This window comes from Phalaenopsis equestris, unplaced genomic scaffold, assembly GCF_001263595.1.
Source record: "Phalaenopsis equestris unplaced genomic scaffold, ASM126359v1 Scaffold000094, whole genome shotgun sequence".
Taxonomy (NCBI): domain Eukaryota; kingdom Viridiplantae; phylum Streptophyta; class Magnoliopsida; order Asparagales; family Orchidaceae; genus Phalaenopsis; species Phalaenopsis equestris.
In genome coordinates this window covers 2,526,924-2,545,222 of record NW_018164536.1, presented here as the reverse complement: position 1 = coordinate 2,545,222, position 18,299 = coordinate 2,526,924, and the positions used below count along the sequence as shown (strand labels likewise).

General features: G+C 31.8%; 2 protein-coding genes across 3 annotated transcripts in view; both read left to right on the top strand.

Annotated features, from left to right (window-relative positions):
• The window catches only part of LOC110020345 (protein EXPORTIN 1A-like), a 75,090-nt gene extending 67,294 nt beyond the window's left edge, over positions 1 to 7,796 (top strand). Inside the window, exons 26-32 of the mRNA XM_020718413.1 lie at positions 5,310 to 5,376; positions 5,466 to 5,576; positions 5,694 to 5,801; positions 5,880 to 6,017; positions 6,099 to 6,236; positions 6,307 to 6,411; positions 7,196 to 7,796. Coding sequence (XP_020574072.1) covers positions 5,310 to 5,376; positions 5,466 to 5,576; positions 5,694 to 5,801; positions 5,880 to 6,017; positions 6,099 to 6,236; positions 6,307 to 6,411; positions 7,196 to 7,318 — 790 coding nt within the window. The 3' untranslated portion in view covers positions 7,319 to 7,796. The remainder of the gene's footprint in view (positions 1 to 5,309; positions 5,377 to 5,465; positions 5,577 to 5,693; positions 5,802 to 5,879; positions 6,018 to 6,098; positions 6,237 to 6,306; positions 6,412 to 7,195) is intronic.
• A 9,515-nt stretch (positions 7,797 to 17,311) lies between these two features.
• The window catches only part of LOC110020330 (purple acid phosphatase 18), a 9,031-nt gene continuing 8,043 nt past the window's right edge, over positions 17,312 to 18,299 (top strand). The window contains exon 1 of one of the 2 annotated variants that reach the window (XM_020718391.1): positions 17,312 to 17,580. In XM_020718391.1, coding sequence (XP_020574050.1) covers positions 17,422 to 17,580 — 159 coding nt within the window. In that variant the 5' untranslated portion in view covers positions 17,312 to 17,421. The remainder of the gene's footprint in view (positions 17,581 to 18,299) is intronic. The other variant, XM_020718392.1, reaches the window with a different exon arrangement.

Here is an 18,299-nt window from a genome sequence, read left to right as displayed (position 1 = left end):
TTCGTTTGTAATGTGAGAATTCTTGCTTATTTTATATATCACTCGGGCACTGTGTTGCGGCCATTGCACACTTTTTACTTTATTCAGGTCATACAACACATTGCTTTTACGGGACTCCCTGACATTTACACAAGAATTTAAGAGATTTATGTCATGATTTTTTGACAAATTTTATGTTGGTTGTCGACTACCTAATACAACCTTCCACTTTTTGTATCTGAGGCTTGGGACCCGTCAATGATAGTGTTATTTTAGATTTTACGTTGTATTTTAAAAATGTTAGATTTTATTAATTTTCATAATTTTTTGAGCTAAATTCAAGCCGAACATGAGTTGAAATGAACTAACGAATTCATATCGAGTATAGCACGAATGTACTATTCACGAGTTATATTGAACATGAGTCAATTTTGAGCCAAAAATATTTCGAACGAGTTGAACATGAACTAACGCTAGGATCTCTCAAGCACGGCTCATTTACACCCCTGATTTTATCTAAGTTCCTTGTCTGCAAACTTTCTATTTTGTATATCTACATAAGCGATTGTAAACCTTTTTCATAATATCGTTTCTAATTTTAGATGTAGGTATATGCGGGAGCTGTCAAAATCACTAGGCTACCAAGACATTGTAGTTGCCTGAAATTTGAGCCTAGGATCTTACGGCGAATTGAGTCACAAAAGAAATTGCAATATTGATAATAAACATTTCAAGTGCTTGCAAAAATTATAAGGTAATTTTATGAGAAAATTTGATCATACAATGTAGAATAGTGGTTATGAATAATACCAAAAGGCTGTAAGTAAACAACAACAACAGCAAAAGGCCTTTATCCCACTAAGTTGGGTCTGTAAATGAATCCTTTCCTCCATTGTGTCCTATTGAGTATCATAGTTTCATTTATTTCTGATAAAGTAGGATCATTTTTAATACACCATGCCCACGTTTAATGGCTATAAATAAAAAATTGAAAATAAATAATTTCCCTATGATATTTTTGGTGGTTTTTCAATTGTGATAAATTATTGAAGTTTGAGAAAGACTTTAGAATTGAGAAAATTTAAATTCTTTAGTTGGACCAAAATTAAAATTGACGTGAGATAAAATATTAGTTCTATAAGAGGATTGTTGTGGAAGTTTTAATATATTTTAGAATTTGATTGTATGTTTGCAAAATATTACTGATGAAACAAACATGCTTTAAATGATGGATTTAGCATTTGATTTGCTTTTTTGCTGGATTTGATATAGTAATTAGTAGTCAATATTTTTTAGAAAATAAATGATAATTAGATTTGATATGTTTTGAATATATTTGATATATTATCCAAAATATTGAAGATATAAATAGGGATATTATTTCTAAAGTTAATGCTAAATTAAAATGGAAAAGTGTCATAAGAGTATTATGTGTGATGAGTTGATATAATTTAGTCTTACCCTATAACTTAAAAGTGCAATTAAGTTGGTCATGTGGAACATATTTGTGTTTTTAGTAATAAAAAAACATTCTTTTATAAGTTGAGCGGGATAGAAATGAGAATATTAAGATAAATGAATGCACAATTTGGGAGTTAGGATTGAGAACCATCCTTTTTTGAGCAGAGCCAAGTGTCGCTTGAAATCTAATCGAATTAAATTAAGGTGGATCAAAATTTAATTATTGTTTGCGCATTCTTGATTTTGAGCATCTCCAATTTGGGCAGGCTTATTTTGATTTTGAATTGGCTTGAAACTCATTATACTATTGAAACATTGTTAAACATAAAAAATATAATTTATAATTTGAATTAATCAACAAGTTTGTTTTAGAAAACGTTAATTGTGACGATTAAAAGAATAAAATTGATTTGAAATAAATTATGATCCTAATAGGACTCACATTTCTTATTATGACCTATTCAATCTACAATATATTGTAATTATTATTAAATTAATCAACACAAGAACACGAACCACTTTCTTTTACATTAAGGGTCCGTTTGGGGCAGCTTATTTGATGCGGTGACGTTTTGAAAACACACCTGACCTGTTTGGGTAAACTGCGTTTTGTCAACTTATGCGTTTTCAAAATGTTAAAAACAACGTTTTCACGCCGCACATGTCTAAGTGCGGTGGCAGCTTTCTGGCTGCGGTCTGGTTTTTTCAAAAAAATAAAAATTTGTAATAACTACCACATCTAGCTTATCAATAAATTATTTTTAATCAGCTTATCAGCAGATTATTCAATAAGATGCAACGAGAACACGAACCACTTTCTTTTACATTAAATTTCTCTTTTTTTCCAAATTATCGTATCATTTTTGAAGTTACAAATTTCTCTTTTTTTTCCAAATTATCGTATCATTTTTGAAGTTACTCTTCCTGCTTCAAGTCTCGAAGCACATTTAACATCAATCTGAATAAATTTTATAACAAAAACATTTATATATTAATTTTAAAATTATAACACTTCAAAAATTGAGATCATACATGTAATTGTAGGATGGCATAAAATATCAGATCCACAAGAAATTTAGAAAGCAAGGCAAGCCTGAACTTCACTCGTCAGCAGACCAAAGCCAACTTACACTTTCCAGCAAAACCAAAACACGTCAAGGCAGCATGGTGTTGAGTTCGAAGTTTGCACAAACAATGACTATTTCCACTCTTAAGGCTCCCAGAAACTGCAAGCAGCAAAGCCAAACACATCCGAATTGAAAAGAAGAAACCCACAAAACTAATAAGACCTGCAAAAAACAAACACAACACTCCATTGGGCAGTATAATTCTCATTTGAAGGGAAATCAACAATAGATAAAATATGCAATTGGCACGTGCACATTTGCGTCAAAACTTGAACACAAACTACGTGTTCTTGCATGCTCATGGGCTATAGTTTAATTTTTCCATTAAACATTGTGAAATTTTCACAATTTTATATGTTTGTCGATTTTTTGATATTTGCCACTTACAATTCATTAGAGAATAATTATCCATTTATATGTGGAAAGCCTTTTTTATTTTTTTTATTTTTATTTATTAGTTTTAATTGTCATGTATCATTTTAACCCTCAATCAAGTTTAAAATGTAATAGGGGCAGACAATCCTGTCACCAACACCCATTTTGATTTCATTAATTAGGTTTGAGTGACTAGAAAATATTCTACCTAGATCACCATGACATATATCATCAAAATTTTTAAATAAATCCATGATATGCATCTTAATACGAAGTATGCATTATTTAAATAATCAAAATTGGCCACAGTGTTTCTAATTAAATTTCATTACAATTTTATGGGTATCATATAAATTTTATATTAGCAGAATTTCTTTCACATATATATTTTTATTTTACATTCAAAATGTTACATTAGAATTTTAGGATACAGGATAATTGTGTGACCTGATGGTGGTTCCACATGCTTTTTTCCCTTGCCTGAATAATAGTAAGCATAATACTCCATAAGTTAAAGGTTTGGTTGAATAAATAGTTCTAATATATAATTTAAAATGCAAATAATAATAATAATAATAATATTAGTCTACATGTTGACCTTTTATTACTAACATGGGCAGTACTAGGCCTCTGCTTGACTAGCTTAGTGTAGAAGCTAAACTAAAATTTATTTTGCTAGTTACATAAAGAAATATAATAATACGCATTGAACGTGTCTAGAAGAAAATAAATCATCTTTTAAGTTTCAAATCATTGATGCATTATACTAATTTAATTGATGTATGTATGAAATTTATTTATGTTTATTTTCTCTCATATTCATATTTTTCTGTCTCAAAAGTTGCCACATAATGCTATTACACACTTAGCATATTTATATCATCTGGTTGTCATATTGCCCGCCAACCAATAATCATTATTGATAAGGTTCAGATTTAATATAAAATGGAAAATAACCATTTGATTGAGGATTGGACGGTATCATGCCAATTTTTCAGATTTAAGGGTGGGAAATCTCTTTTAGCCTCTCTATCAAGGTTCATCTTGTCATAATACTTGTCTCTCCCTACGTAAATCATCATCATTTACCGGTTTTTCCATTTAAATTTTTGGCATCATTGGCGTAGACATTAAAACTTTTTTAGCATTTTCATACACATGCTATTGTCAATTTGCATCAAATTGTAACTGAGGCATTAGCATGCAAAAATTGAAATAACAAATGAGTATTTGATTGTGTTTGGTGTATATAAGAATTTAAAATATAGAATTAACATAGGATCATATTTAATATGTGAATAAGTTCAATGCATTAAATTTTTTATAACATCAAATAATTTCAAAATTCTCTATATGAAGAAATTTTTATTCATATGTGCATAAATGTCTAATGCAATAGTAGAAAATGCAATCATTAGGCCTATGAATTATTTGATTCTTACATTAAAGGCTGACTATCTCACCACAATTATGAGATTCTTTTTGGAGTGGAATTCCTTATTTTTATTTTTGAAAAGTTTTGTTCTTTAGTATTCAATATATTGGAAACATCAATTTCCTTAAGTTAAAGCAATTCCCAACTTATCAACACAAATCTATATATCTCAACCTCAAATTATCATCATTATTTTTGAAAGAATTTCTCTTTATTAAGGCTTTCAAAGCCTATCAAGATGAATACAATGTTGATTTGTGGAAGAAAATCTGAAAACGATGTTTACATAAATACCCAAGCTTTCTGTTCTTATTCCTCCTACTTTCTTTTTTTTCCTCTTCTCTCTTTCTATTCTTTCCTACGGCTCATTCACAATAAGTTCTATATCTGCAATTATTGAAAAGTTACGTGATGGGAATGCATGGGTAGTGGCTAGATTTGGTGCTTAGGTTAATATGTACAAGTTTTTATATTGTATAAATTATATATCCTTCAGGTTAAAGCCATCACAACCAATTGTTGTAGCCATGCTCCAATGCATGCATGCGCTAATGGATTTGCCAGATTGTCACCGTTCAGTAATCTCAGTTACTGTAAATTCAATAAATGAATGGTAATATATGAGTATTAACAGAGGGTAAATTGAGTGATCAAATTGATGAATTAATTTTATAACGATATATACACACAAACACACACATAGTTATCAAATTGTTCATTCCAAAATAGATAATTTTATAAAATTATTTCTGATTGTTTTCGGGATCGGCAAAAAATGGATATAAATCTCAGGGAAAGCTTAATTGTACCTTTTTACATGTTGTTGTATTACATCGGTTCCTTCCTAAGGTGGTAATTGTCACGGTTATTCATATATACATATATATAACGTCAAGGTTTCTTAGCTTCCAACTTCACCGCTCTTGATGCAGGTATAAAAGCTTAATGATAGAAGATGTACCTCGCATATTTGAAGCAGTGTTCCAGTGCACTCTAGAGGTGAGCTTCATATTCACACTAATTTTGAAGGTTTCAAACACTTTATCATATATATATATTTATTTATATTTATATTTATCCAAATACAGATGATCACGAGGAATTTTGAAGATTACCCAGAGCATCGATTGAAGTTCTTTTCTTTATTACGTGCCATTGCCACACACTGTTTTCAAGCTTTAATTCAGTTATCATCTCAGGTTAAGATCTTCCTCCATCCCTTGGCTTCTTTATAGAAACCTTATCAGTTATTTGTTATTTATCACAATTCATTTTATATTCACATTTTTATTTAAATCCTTCTCCGCTCCATGCAGCAAGTAAAGGTAGTTATGGATTCAATAATCTGGGCTTTTCGGCACACCGAAAGGAATATTGCTGAAACTGGCCTCAACCTTCTGATTGAGTTATTGAAGAACTACCAAGTTTGTGATAACTCCCTTCCCATTTCCTTCCCTTCATCACCTAACTTCAGTTAGCTCACTGATTTGTGTTTTTAACAGGTTTCAGAGTTCCGTAATCAATTTTACAGAACTTACTTCTTGATAATTGAGCAAGAAATTTTTGCCGTCTTAACGGACACATTCCATAAGCCAGGATTCAAGCTACATGTATCGGTGCTTCAGCTTTTGTTCGGCCTGGTAAGAAGTATAGTAGTTATTTTACTATTTCTATTGAACTCCTTACTCCTTTACCCCATTTTTATTTTGTTTCCTTTACAGGTTGACTCTGGCTCACTGACTGAGCCTCTGTGGGATGCCTCATCAGTTCCTTATCCATTCCCCAATAACACGGCATTTGTCCGGGATTACACCATCAAATTGCTAGGAAGCTCGTTTCCAAATATGACTCCTGCAGAGGTGATTCACCTTATCTTTTTGGTCTTACAGTTATCGAGTAAAAAAGGTCTTAAATTTGGGTCTTTTGCAGGTGACTCAGTTTATCGATGGGCTTTTTGAATCAAAGCATGATATCCATGCTTTTAAGAACCATATTCGAGATTTTCTAATTCAATCTAAAGAATTCTCTGCTCAGGTAGTTTATTTCTTTAATAATATGTTGCTCCGTTGGACTCTCTTCTGTGCTTCTCATTGGATTTCAATATCACATCCTACTTAACGTCTCCTTATTGGGTTTAATGATGATTTTTGCTTCGTTCTTACGTCCTGCACTCATATATTATTGTTACAATGCAACATGTGAAAAAGAATGAGTGGATTACTTGTTCAAAGATGCCTTTGTTATTACACTGTTTGCTTTGTAGCCTTTATTTTAAAAAAAATGGTTCTCATTTCTTGATCATCCACTGGTTAAGCACACTTTCTATTTTTAGTATTTGGTTGCGGAGTAAGGAGTTTATAATAATTTTAGTGAATTTAACATCATACACACTCACACTCATTTATGTATTACATTTCTTCCTTTATGTATACATGTTTGCGCTATTAAAGAAACCTACATACGTGCATGCATATTATTCTAGAAAGGAATATAGACGAGCATTGAAGAAAATTCGCAAAGTATTAAAATCAATTAATTGATATATATTTATTGCACACAGCATTTTTTTATATTCACTAAAATTTTGGATATTGTGTGCATAAAAGAAGGTAACGTTACTAACACATTTTTATCTAATACATTATATTATTAAATTTTAATAAATCATTAAACAAATCAATGCTACATTATTGAAATAAAAGGCAATTTTATATTTGATTAATCAAATTTATTTGTATTTATGGCTGAATGTGGTGCACGTGTGACATTATTTCCCTCCCGCCCAACTATATTTTGAGTGGTTTCTATTAACTTGCAGGACAACAAAGATCTATATGCTGAAGAGGCTGCTGCACAGAGAGAAAGGGAACGCCAACGAATGCTTTCCATCCCAGGGCTGGTTGCTCCCAGCGAGCTACAGGATGACATGGTGGATTCGTAGCTTCAGGAATGCGATTATTGATTACCATCTTTTGCATTGTTTTCGCTAGAGATGAGTTCAAAGAAGCCACTACAACTTTCCTTTTCCGCTAATTTCCCCTCGTGATCCAATACCACCAGATGGAAGGAAATGAGTGGCACAGATCTAGCGGGTGAGGCTTTCTTATGATTATTTGGGATCTCAGATGGTGTGCAGTTAGAAGATTTTCTTATGATTGTGTATTTAGGTTTGATTATAGTTGATTGGTTTTTTTTTTTTTAATGCTGTTTCTACTTCAATTTTCAAAGATCAGCAAGATGATGCGATTCATCAGCCTGATGTATTCTGATGGACTGTGAGAAACGTTTCATTCTATGCTGTGGGAAACAATCTCCATTTTTGTAACTTGTGCTTTTCACCCCTAGTACAAAGTATTTTTTTGGCTTATTTAGAAAAAAAAAAAAAAGAGAGATTATGCTATAATTGACTACTGGGAGGTATTAGAATGGAGAATTGAGTAAGGTTTTCATCACTTTTTTTTTTTTTTTTTTTTTTTTTTTTTTTTTTTTTTTGGGGGTATAATGTGTGCATTGCGTGTTGAATAGTTATATGTTATGTTAACAGCCAAAATTGGTGATGAAATCAATATTGACGTTCTTTATGTGGCAAGTTCTATTGGTAAATTTTAGTGAATTTAAAGTGCATCCTATATTTTAAGAGGTGTCTTTTAAACACTGTTATTGTTGCCTGCCTTGTAGTCTTGACCTACAATCGCCTTTGCTGCTTGCGCTCAGGTTGCTACCACTTGATGCCGTTATTGTCGAATATGTTTTATATTGATATTATTTTTCTTCAAATCAAATAAAAAATAAATAAATTTATGGATGTAGTTGACATCAAATTTAAGTAATTTTAAAATGGCTTCAATAAAATGAATTTTGTTAATATGATATATATGTATATTTCATCACATCAAACAACTCCTAAACTAATTAGATTCGTCAACCGAAGAGAACTAAAGCAGAACAATGGAGAAATCAAAAGTGAGCGGCTACTCTCCTCTGTATATAAATACTATCATTCATTCATCAAGAATTGGTGGCAAGACGACAACATCTATGTCTTGAATTAAATCTATGCCACCTCACAAATTGATTTTGACACATACCAGCTATGTCATTTGATTCAGTCCATGCCTTTAATGATCAACAATATCTTGGATAACTCTTGCCATGATTTGGTCGACACATCTGTCTTACATAACTTTTGTCTTAGAAACCAAAAATGGCTATGTTTCTTTGTATGCGACAAAGCTTATCAAACACCATTTTATCAAACTTGATTATATTCCCTAATCCTGAAAAAGAATTTAATCAAGTAAGCATCAAATTAAGGTTTGCTCGGCTTCTCTTAAGCATCAAATGGCTAATTCAATTGTGGATGGTATCAACGTCCATCAAGTATTACCGTGCAATCAACCATCTTAAGTTCCATAAAATGTAACGTAAAATCAAATAGATTATACATGTCAATATTCATTAAATGATATAGAATTTATATCGAGTATAATAATTGTGCAAAAGAAATATATAAGCCATGATGCATTCATATAGCCTAAAAAGCCAAAACATTTTTAGTGAAACAATCGCGGTTCTGATCAATTTATAGTCTTTTTCACATTCTCATGGTATCTCACACGTTTATTTCTTATCCTTATACTAACCATAAGTATACAATTTTAGATTCATACACGATTAAAAGTGTTGCCCCTAGAAGCCATTGGCCTTTAGTTGTTTTAATAAAAGGCTACAATTATTATTATTCTTATCATCTTTGGAGTTGGTTTTGATTGTTGCAAGTTAAGTTCATATTATTGCAATGGCTACAACCATTTAAAGTATATGAATACTTGTAGCTGCAATTTGGTTAGATTGTTTCAAAATGTGCCTTGATTTTTAATTCCCACTAAGGATTGGCCCTTTTCTCCTCTTCAATCCATGCCTACTAAATGAATTTTGTAATATATTCTCATGAGAACTTTTAATGATTTAATTTTGATGCCAAAGCATATAAAAGATTTCAATGTATCACACGATTTAGAAAATATAGCTTATTTAAATTAATTGTTTCATTTTTAATATTTTCTTTTTTTTTTTTGTTTTAGAATGGAATCTAAAAAAATATTACTTATAATTAATAACTATCTGAAAAAACTCGTTTAAAACTGAGTTAGGGCCATATGTAGCACATATAAAAAAGAAATGTAGATGATTAAAAAATGGATCACAAATAATTGGTGTGTGGCCATCAATTTTGTTGATGATGATGATCATTAGATGATGTGCTTGTTGTGTTGTATACTTCATTTGTTTTCTCATTTTTGTCTTATGCATTTCTCATCCCATGGCAGACAATGCTTAAAAAGGAAATTTATATTATATGTGAATGAATATCCAAATTTAAGTTGGTTTAGTTATATTGTTCAATATAGATGGTTAGAATTAATGATCTTTAGCTATAATAATAAGAAAAAATGTTCGTTTCATCAAGTGATATGTGCAAAATATCTAAATATATAAACAACTTGTATTTTTATTAAATATTTTCCCTAGAATAATTCTTTTAGTATTAATATTTACTCGTAACAAAATTTTAGTGGTATAATATTTTGTTTTAAATCGTATACTAGATTGATGAAATACAAAATTTTCATCATTTTTGTCCCTGAACTGTAGGCTTCCTGTTATCAACAGTGTAATAAGATATTATATATAATGGTGTATACGAAAAATATGTCAACTCGAATCATGAGGCAGATGAACGGCTTGGAAGGAAGATATGATAACCAAATCTAGCTGTTGACGACCGTTTGGGAGAGAGATTAGCGAAGAAAGCGTCTAGTTCGAGTGATCGAAAGAATGTGATAGATGAATTTTTTAACAGGGGGCGATCGACCTTTAAGTCAATCGACAAGAAGTACTATTTAAGATCAAATGACGACTGAGTCAAGGCTTAACAGAAGACCGTCGAACTTCCTACCGACCAAATCAGTCATCTGGTTTTATTGTATGCGATTACCTCTGTAATTATCAAAAAAACTTCTCTAGAAAGTCAAAAATGAGGGGGACTGATATGTAATTTTGTAAAACAGGGACCTAATCTATAAATAGAGGATCCATGTCATGAATAAATGTTACATTCTCTTTTATTGTTCTCTATTGCGCTCTCTCTCTCTCTCTCTCTCTCTCATTCTTCCTTGTGGAACGTTTTATACCTTGGGTGTGTTTTCTAAATAACTTTTGGATTTCACAGATGCATTTAGTCGAATGTAAGATTAATATCAATTTTCAGCTTTAGATCTCGCCTTTCATGTCATTATGCATTTTCACATTTGTACTCTATTAATATTTAGTGGAAGAGATTCTTGATGATTCAAATATATGTTAGAAAGATACCTCTTATTGTATTATAACCATTAATCCTGTTTATACATTTATTGATTATTATTAATGACATAAAAATAATTTTATTGATGAACGAACCTGTGTCAATTAATAGAAGTTGGTATTTTCGAAGTTTGCAATTCATGTTGCAAATTTAATAAATAAAATGTTATGTTCATTTGCATCATATACTAACAAATAATTTTATTCAATTGAAGGTGTTCATGATTTCTTAGTGATTATTTAGGATCACATTTTTTTTTTTTTGATTTAAATTATTTATATTTTAGTTTGAATTAAAAAAATGTGTGGCATATTTGATTAAGATATGGTTATTTTTAAAAACAACACCTCAGGGATTGTTTGGGATTACTTTTTTTTTTGTTTCTATTTTAATTACTCATATTTTGGTTTTGTATGATTCTCCGCCTATGGGTTGGATGAAGAAAAGCCTATATATCTTATTAATAATTATACTAAGAGAGAAAAGTTATTAAAAAGACATTTGTGTGTACCTCCAACCATTAACTTAAGAGATATATGACATTTGGGTATTAAATGCTATGATGTTGAAATAAAAAATGTTTATCATGTTTAAAGTGTCAATTTAGCTTTTGAATGAATTTGTTGCATATAGAATATTACATGGAAGAGCATTATTGATGGTTCCCCTTGTCATGGTAAACTATCTTAAAGTAATATTTGTGTTGGATATCTTTTTGTCCATGAATCAAGCCCAAGGAATAGAGCTTCGAGAAGGGGGAGGAAGAGGGAGAGGGGGAGAGGGAGGGAGGGAGGGAGGGAGGGAGGAGAGAGAGAGAGAGAGAGAGAGAGAGAGAGAGCTAATATGTTAAAAGAGAAATGTTGTACTATGTCAATCTAGGATTGGAGATTGGGGTATGAGGATCAAGAATCTAATTAATATTTCATCCTCTTCTTATAGAAGGGGCAATTTCTCTATATAAAATAAGCACATGTCATCATGATTTCTGGGTTTTTAGGGCCACATAACTGTCTTTTTGGTTACATCATCATTAAAGTCTAGAACATTTTAAAAATGTCTTTCTCTAAAGTCAACTAGTAGTTCGGTAGATGGCTGGAGGTCTCTACTATTTGTGTTTGTATTCCTTGTGCTTACAATTGATCGTTTGCCCTCAACCATGCGCTAAGGGCCTTAGCAATGTTGGGCCACTTCTATCATTGTAGCTCGTGAGTTGGGTCCTCTTAGATTCCTAGACTGGTATAAGGGCACATTGAGTTAAATTCTTCTTCTTATTGGTTTGCAGCTTATTTTAATCATACATATTTAAATCCTTAGTTATCTCATCTATTTAAAAGTTGTGTTGTAAGAAGAATGAGATAATTAATTAATTGAATTAATGAAAAATTTCAAATGCCACTTATAACATGGATAATCCCCTAAATTATGGACTCAGTCTCTTATAAATAGAGCACGGAGACATTTATTAATTTGAACCCATTTGTCCAACTTCCTTTCTTTGTCCTTTGATTCAACTTTTTCAATTTCTTGAGGTGCTATGGGGAATTTGAATGAGTCGAATACTAATAAGGAGTTGTTGTCAAGCTAGTTTAGTAAGCCGAAATAGGTGGGTGGCCAATAGAGGCGCAAGGTGTTTATGAAGTGGAGGAAAGGTGGTTTGTCTTCTGACCAAGGAAAGTCATCAAGGATGATTCCTATAAGAACAACCATAGGGGTGAATTTTATAGGGAGTGACTCATCGATAGCTGATCCAACTAAGGTTCCTCCTTTGCAAATGAAAAATCAAGCACTCACGGGGGCACTTGCTGTCGGATTTGTAGGTAAGCTAGACAAGTCACCTGTAATGTTAGAAATCTTGCATTAGTGTGGATTATACGACATGTAAGGATTTTTTTTGTTTTTTTGAATATTCGAAAAAATATGTATTACTTTTACTTCATTTATTTTTTTTAGATTTTTTTGCATATAACAAACTTTGCAGCTCATACTATCACATGGAGAATGCCAAATGATTGAATTTGAATGTACTGTCAGATGCTTCTGTGTGGAAAGATGGGTAGAGGAATGAGTGGTTTGGTTAGCTGTCTCTTACAGAGGGACATTTAACTGCAGTGCATGGAAGTGTTGTGAGGCAAAAAAAGAATATGAAGGGGGTCATTAGGTTGTGATGATTCACCATTAGTAAATCTCTCTTTCTTTGCCCTTCGATTTAGCTTTTCTGTTTGCTCAAGGTGTTTTAGTGAATCTGAATGAGTTGAATACTAACATCCTAGATAAACAATTATTGTCAGGCTTGTTCAGTAAATGGAAATATGTGAGGGTAAAAAAGGGGCACAAGGTGGTGGTGAAGTGAAGAAAAGAGTTTCATCTTTTGACTGAGGGAAGACGTCGAAAATGACTTACAGAAGAATGACTATAGTGGCGACTGTTGTAGAGATTTACTTGCTAATGGGTGGTCCAACTAAGGGTCCTCCTTTGCAGATGAATGAACAGGTGCCCGTGGGGGCACTTGCACTTAAAGTTGTAGTTGAGCTGGATAAGTCGCCTACAATTTCAAAAATCTTACATCATTATGGATTGTGATACATGTAAATTTTTTTTTTTATTTTATGAATATTATGTCAAAAATTATATATATTTTACTTCCTTTTTTTATATATAGAGTTTACATTGCAAACTTTGCAGCCCATATTATCACACAAAGAATTTTAGGTAACTAAATGTAAATGTATTGTTGGATGCTCTTGTGGGGAGAGATGGTTAGGTGAATGAGGGAGTTGATTAGTTCTCTCTTAAGGAGGGTCATTCAATTGTAGTAAATGGAGACACTGTAGAGGCATAAAAGAAGATGAAGGGGGTCATGATATCGTGATCATTCCCCTCCACCCGATGGAGACAGAGGTCCTACCCTAGTAACTTATGAAGTTGCTTCTACTATAAAAGTTGTTGAGCAAGCAAAATAGCTGAATGATTTGAGAAAAGAGGTCATCAAACTAATGAAGTTGATTATTGACTTGCAAATTGAGCTGGGGGATGTGAGGGACAAATGCTTGGTCAATAGAGCCAAATCGAGTCCAAATTTTTGAGCCAGTTTAAGGTTGGAGGAGAGTTCTTGATGTAGAAGCTCATTCGGTTGGATTGACAGAGATTATATTGGACCCTTTGTTTGTACCCCTTTTTGTTTTGACTGAAAATCGCCTTTTTGACCACCATGCCTTTTCAAATCCTTTTATTAGGTCAGTGTCAGTTTCTTGATTGGGAAGTATAATATTTAATTAAATATAGTACAAAACTGTAAACAATGCATCTATGCCGAGGAATAGACACATTACTTACTTCTTAGACTCAATTAAATAAACTAAAGAATTAATGACATCCGTTATGTTGACCGTAAATTTTCTCTATCTAATATAAAAGATTATATAGGGTTTATATTAAGTTGAGTTCTAAAGTTTTTTATAAGGGCAAGCCCCTATAGTTAATTACATCTTAGACAATCGAAATCGTCTAAGAAAACTATCGATTTAGATTATAAAATATTGTCTTCTAGAATCTCGAAGTTTAGTACTTTCAAGGTTGGACAAAGAAGTATCAAATGAGAAAAGATCAATTTCGGAACATTTATTACAGAATCCAAACAAAAAAAAACTAGGGGTTGTCACGGATTACATAATCCAAACAAAAAAAAACTAGGGGTTGTCACGGATTTTGAGGAGAACCTCAGTAACTTCCCAAGCCATCCTATGGTTTGACTTCAATTTCAAGGAAAATTTATTAAACATTTCATCCTACAAATTATTATTATTTAGGGCTTACACTTACATGACAAAATGTCTAAGATTTATAAGTAAAAGATGGTGACATTCTAACACCAATGAATGTTATTTAGATGTCAACTCCATTCAAATCAAAAAAGAAGGGATGTGTTGACACAAAATGCAGTTTAAACCTAGTCAGTGATAAGACTCAAACACTGTCCTATGAACTTCAAATAGGTGTTATATAAAAGGTAAAAAATATATAAGAAATGGGATTACACCGGGTAATGCAAAAAGATAACATAAATGAGGTAAACCTTGTTGATCAGTCAGTTAAGGTTGAACCACTACCTATATAAAAGGGTGGATCAATAGTTCAGGATGCAAGTCCCTGGGTTAATGATATATAAAGATCAAGGACCCGATCATTTGAAACTATTGAACTTGGCTTAAAGACATGGACAAAAAGAGAAAATCATTGAATCTTTTAAACTTTGTGAAGGCTAAATAACTCGATGGTTTTCGTACCAGTAAAAATTAGTCCCAACTGAATGGTATGCACCCCGTGTTTGTTCTACTACTCAAGACGGTTGCATCAGGTTGGGTCATGACACGGTGATCACTTCTCCTTTGCCTGAGAACTTTATTGTGACCTGATAAGTCGAAAAAAAAACATTGAATGTGTTAAGAAGGAGGTCGTCGAAAACAGAGTAGTACGTTGCTAGTGAGTCGATTATGATAAAGCCGAACGAGGTAATGATATATTTATTCTTTTTAAACTCGCCAAAAATAGAGTAGTACGTAACATGCCCTATGTCTATGCTAGTTTCTCATTAATCTGCAACTTAATAAAATATCTTCAATCATCTTTATTATTCTTTTATACATCATGCCCGACAAATATGACATTCTTAGACCGCATATCTACTTTTGAATACTCTACTAGATCTACTTTGTTCTTTTCTTTGTGGGCTACTCTATAAAAGGAACTTTTTAGGATAAAATAATCTTGAATGATAAAACCATCATTATGTTCATCATATCTTTCATTTTTTTCCATCATAGAGAGACATTCATTTTTTTTTTTTTAGCTAAAAGTAAAGTTTTTGGATTAAGTCATGTTGTGGACTTCCATTGGCCTTTAGATGAACTTTTTCAAAGCTTTACTCTATAATGGCTTGATTAAGTTCCTAGTGTTAACTATGCAAATAATTTTCATCATAAAATCAACATCATCATTAGCTTTATTCATCTTAGTAATGCTATGAATGGGCTCATTCAAAATATCCTCCATATGATGATGTAATGCAGACTAACTCTAACTAATAAATTCTAGAACTTTGCTCCTTATAGATATTCACGTTCATCGCCACTTCTCTTTATTAATTAGGCAAAAAGGTACAAAAGATGGATAGATGAAGCCCCCAACATTTGTCTACGAATCATTTTGTTCTTAGAGATATATGTTTGAAAAGATGAAGCCAATTCCTTTGTCTTTAAAATAGTCATAACAAGTTTCTCGTTGAGTAAGTTTCAGAAATAGGAAGTCTATCTACTCAAACTAAATTATCTATAAAAAAAATCTTCTTGTTTTCTACCATATTGCACCTCAAAAGATCTATTATACCCATTACACTAAATACTACAAGTTTTCCTTACAATTCCCTTCATATTCTTCTTACTAGGTTACATGACAATTTTAACACAGGATGGTTTTATCAATCTTCCAAAGTGTCTCTAAAATGGACATAACTTCTCCTTATTTCATTAACTCTTTGAACCTCCCATCAGTCTTTTGAATTACTTTCTTGACCATTTGAGCTATAATTCAATATTTATCATAAGAAAATTTTACTTTTAATGTTCTGTGGAAAAGCAAATATCCACTTTTTTTCTCACACCTAACTAAAAGGGGGAATTGAAACAAATGACCAACAATAATAAATAAGTTTTTTCAAATATGCTCTATTCTAATTCAGCTTGTAAAGGAGCATATAATTTTTTTGTTTTCTACATGAAGTCATGTAAGCAGTTCAAGAAGCTATATAGGTCAAATAATCACACTTTGTACTACTGAACTTTTCTTAATCTTTTGGGGCTCGTGGATTTGAAATTACTTGATTGTTTTGCTTTTTTTTATTATTTCTTTGTATGATTTGATATGAGGAAGATAAATTGTGAATTTATTTTTCAAACAATAAAGAATATATTAATAATTTTCTTTAAACCTAATTCATACTCCATACATTCTAAAAAAAATGAATTGATTGATCTTTTTTAAGATTGAGAATTCATACTTGATAAGTGGTTGGTAAGGGGCTATTTAACAACATATTTAGTTCTGAATTTAAGCTGGATGTAAGCTAAATCTTGCCAAATAGCCATTTTGGACTAATAGACGTTCGAACTTAATAAATTCTGATTTTATAAATTTCAGCAATAAGTTCCTGATTTACCAAATCTTACAAATCGACAGATTTAACCTCAATGTCTAAATTTTACGGGATTTATAGGATTTGATAAATTAGTTGCCAAACAGTTTTCAGAATTAAATTCATTTTGGATTTAGTAAAACCAAATTTAATAGATTTACTAAATCTTAATAACTTAAATTTCACTAGTTTTCAAATAACACCTAAGAGTCGTAATGCTTGATTTTGAAAGGTTATCTTGTAGAAATGTAAGGGACATTGAGTGCTCAATGTTTAGGGTTTAGGGGCAACTCCAAGATATTTAATTTAGAGGATTCATGGACATAAATGGTGGCATATTTTAATTTTATTTTTATTTAATTTAACATTTTTTTTTTGAGTTCTGATAGGATTAAAAATGTTATTTTTGGTATCAACAACCAAGGCGTATAAATTACCCTCATCGGAAGCGGCATTTCCGTAGAGATAGCATGATCAACGGCGATCGGAAATGGGCAAGCTCGCTCTTCTGCTTTCGATTTTTCTACTGACTGCTCCGTCTACTGGAATCTGTAATGGCATTGGGGAGGATTATGTGAGACCGGCACCTCAAAAAACCCTAAGCTTCTCCTGGCCATGGAATCGCAAACATTCATCCGGACCCCAACAAGTAAACCACCCTATTTTCCTTTGCGAAAATTGGATTTTATTTTTTCCTTAATTTTCGATACTTTGCTTTCGGTCTGCTGCTCTTACTGATAAGTCCTTTATGGGTTTGAGGTAGTTACTTGTTTCTTATTAAAGTTCTCTCCTTTCCGAGAATACATTTAGTTTTTTACTAGATAATTTAGTTGGTTCCGATGTTCTTACCGATATAGCGGTTTTGAGATAACTGTTGCTTTTTTTAGGTTTCTCTCTCAAAGCCCTAGATGTATCTGGGCAATTGTTTCCGTTGAAGGAAGTATGCATGTCGGGGAATTCACAAGCAGAATCTAGATTGTAGTTGGAATAAAACATATGATAAAATTATTTTTTTCTCCACAAAGGGAACAAAGTGCGTTAGTAATTTGAAGGCAATGTCCTGTTAGCACGATTCATGGCTTGAGTAAAGCTTGAGGTGTTTAAACGAAATCCTCTATTTAACAAAGAAAGATTCACGTTATGTTTGGAAGAAGTCCTTAAGCTGCTACTTTAGAACAGATGGTCGATAAAGCAAGATATCTATGACTTCTAGAATGGAATAGTAGAGGATAAAATATTATCTCTAAAACCATGCATACAGTTTTGCAAAATCTGTCTTAATTCCAATCTATTAAATGGATTGATTGAATTCACAACTGAAGGGTTTGTTGAAGATGATTTTATGGAGATAATATATATATATATATA